The 351-nt window shown below is 39.6% G+C and overlaps 1 protein-coding gene across 1 annotated transcript in view; it reads right to left on the bottom strand.

Moving 5' to 3' along the window:
* Window positions 1-50: 50 nt before the first annotated feature.
* The window catches only part of LOC103523639 (ubiquitin carboxyl-terminal hydrolase 3-like), a gene marked incomplete at its 5' end in the record, with an annotated part of 10,212 nt that continues 9,911 nt past the window's right edge, over window positions 51-351 (bottom strand). Inside the window, one exon of the mRNA XM_008488667.2 lies at window positions 51-277. Within this exon, the coding sequence (XP_008486889.2) occupies window positions 52-277 (226 nt within the window). The remainder of the gene's footprint in view (window positions 278-351) is intronic.

Raw genomic sequence — 351 nt, 5'->3', positions numbered from 1 at the left:
AATTCCTCCTTGAAGATCCATGAGAGCTGAGAAAGAGGGGAGAAGGTAAACTCACTTATTACTAGACCTTGGATGTAACGTTCTGCTAACTGGTGGAGTCTGATGCGTTGATACATTCGTACTCGACAAATCTCCATTTGTTATTGAATAATCGGACGACCTGCCTCCGTCGGAATTTGAGCCTTGCTCTTCATCACAACACCGCTGAATGAAATGAATCATACGTTGAATGTGACATGACTTGGTGTCATTGAGTATATCTGAATCACAGTTATAGCTGAAAAAGAAAACAATTCAAATACAGTGATCTAGATCTTACATATTCTTGAGAGTTCATTGCAACGGTCAATA

This window comes from Diaphorina citri, unplaced genomic scaffold (assembly GCF_000475195.1).
Source record: "Diaphorina citri unplaced genomic scaffold, Diaci psyllid genome assembly version 1.1 scaffold30764, whole genome shotgun sequence".
In the NCBI taxonomy this organism is placed as follows: domain Eukaryota; kingdom Metazoa; phylum Arthropoda; class Insecta; order Hemiptera; family Psyllidae; genus Diaphorina; species Diaphorina citri.
Note: the sequence above shows the minus strand (reverse complement) of the source record. Positions and strands in the feature narration are given on the sequence as shown.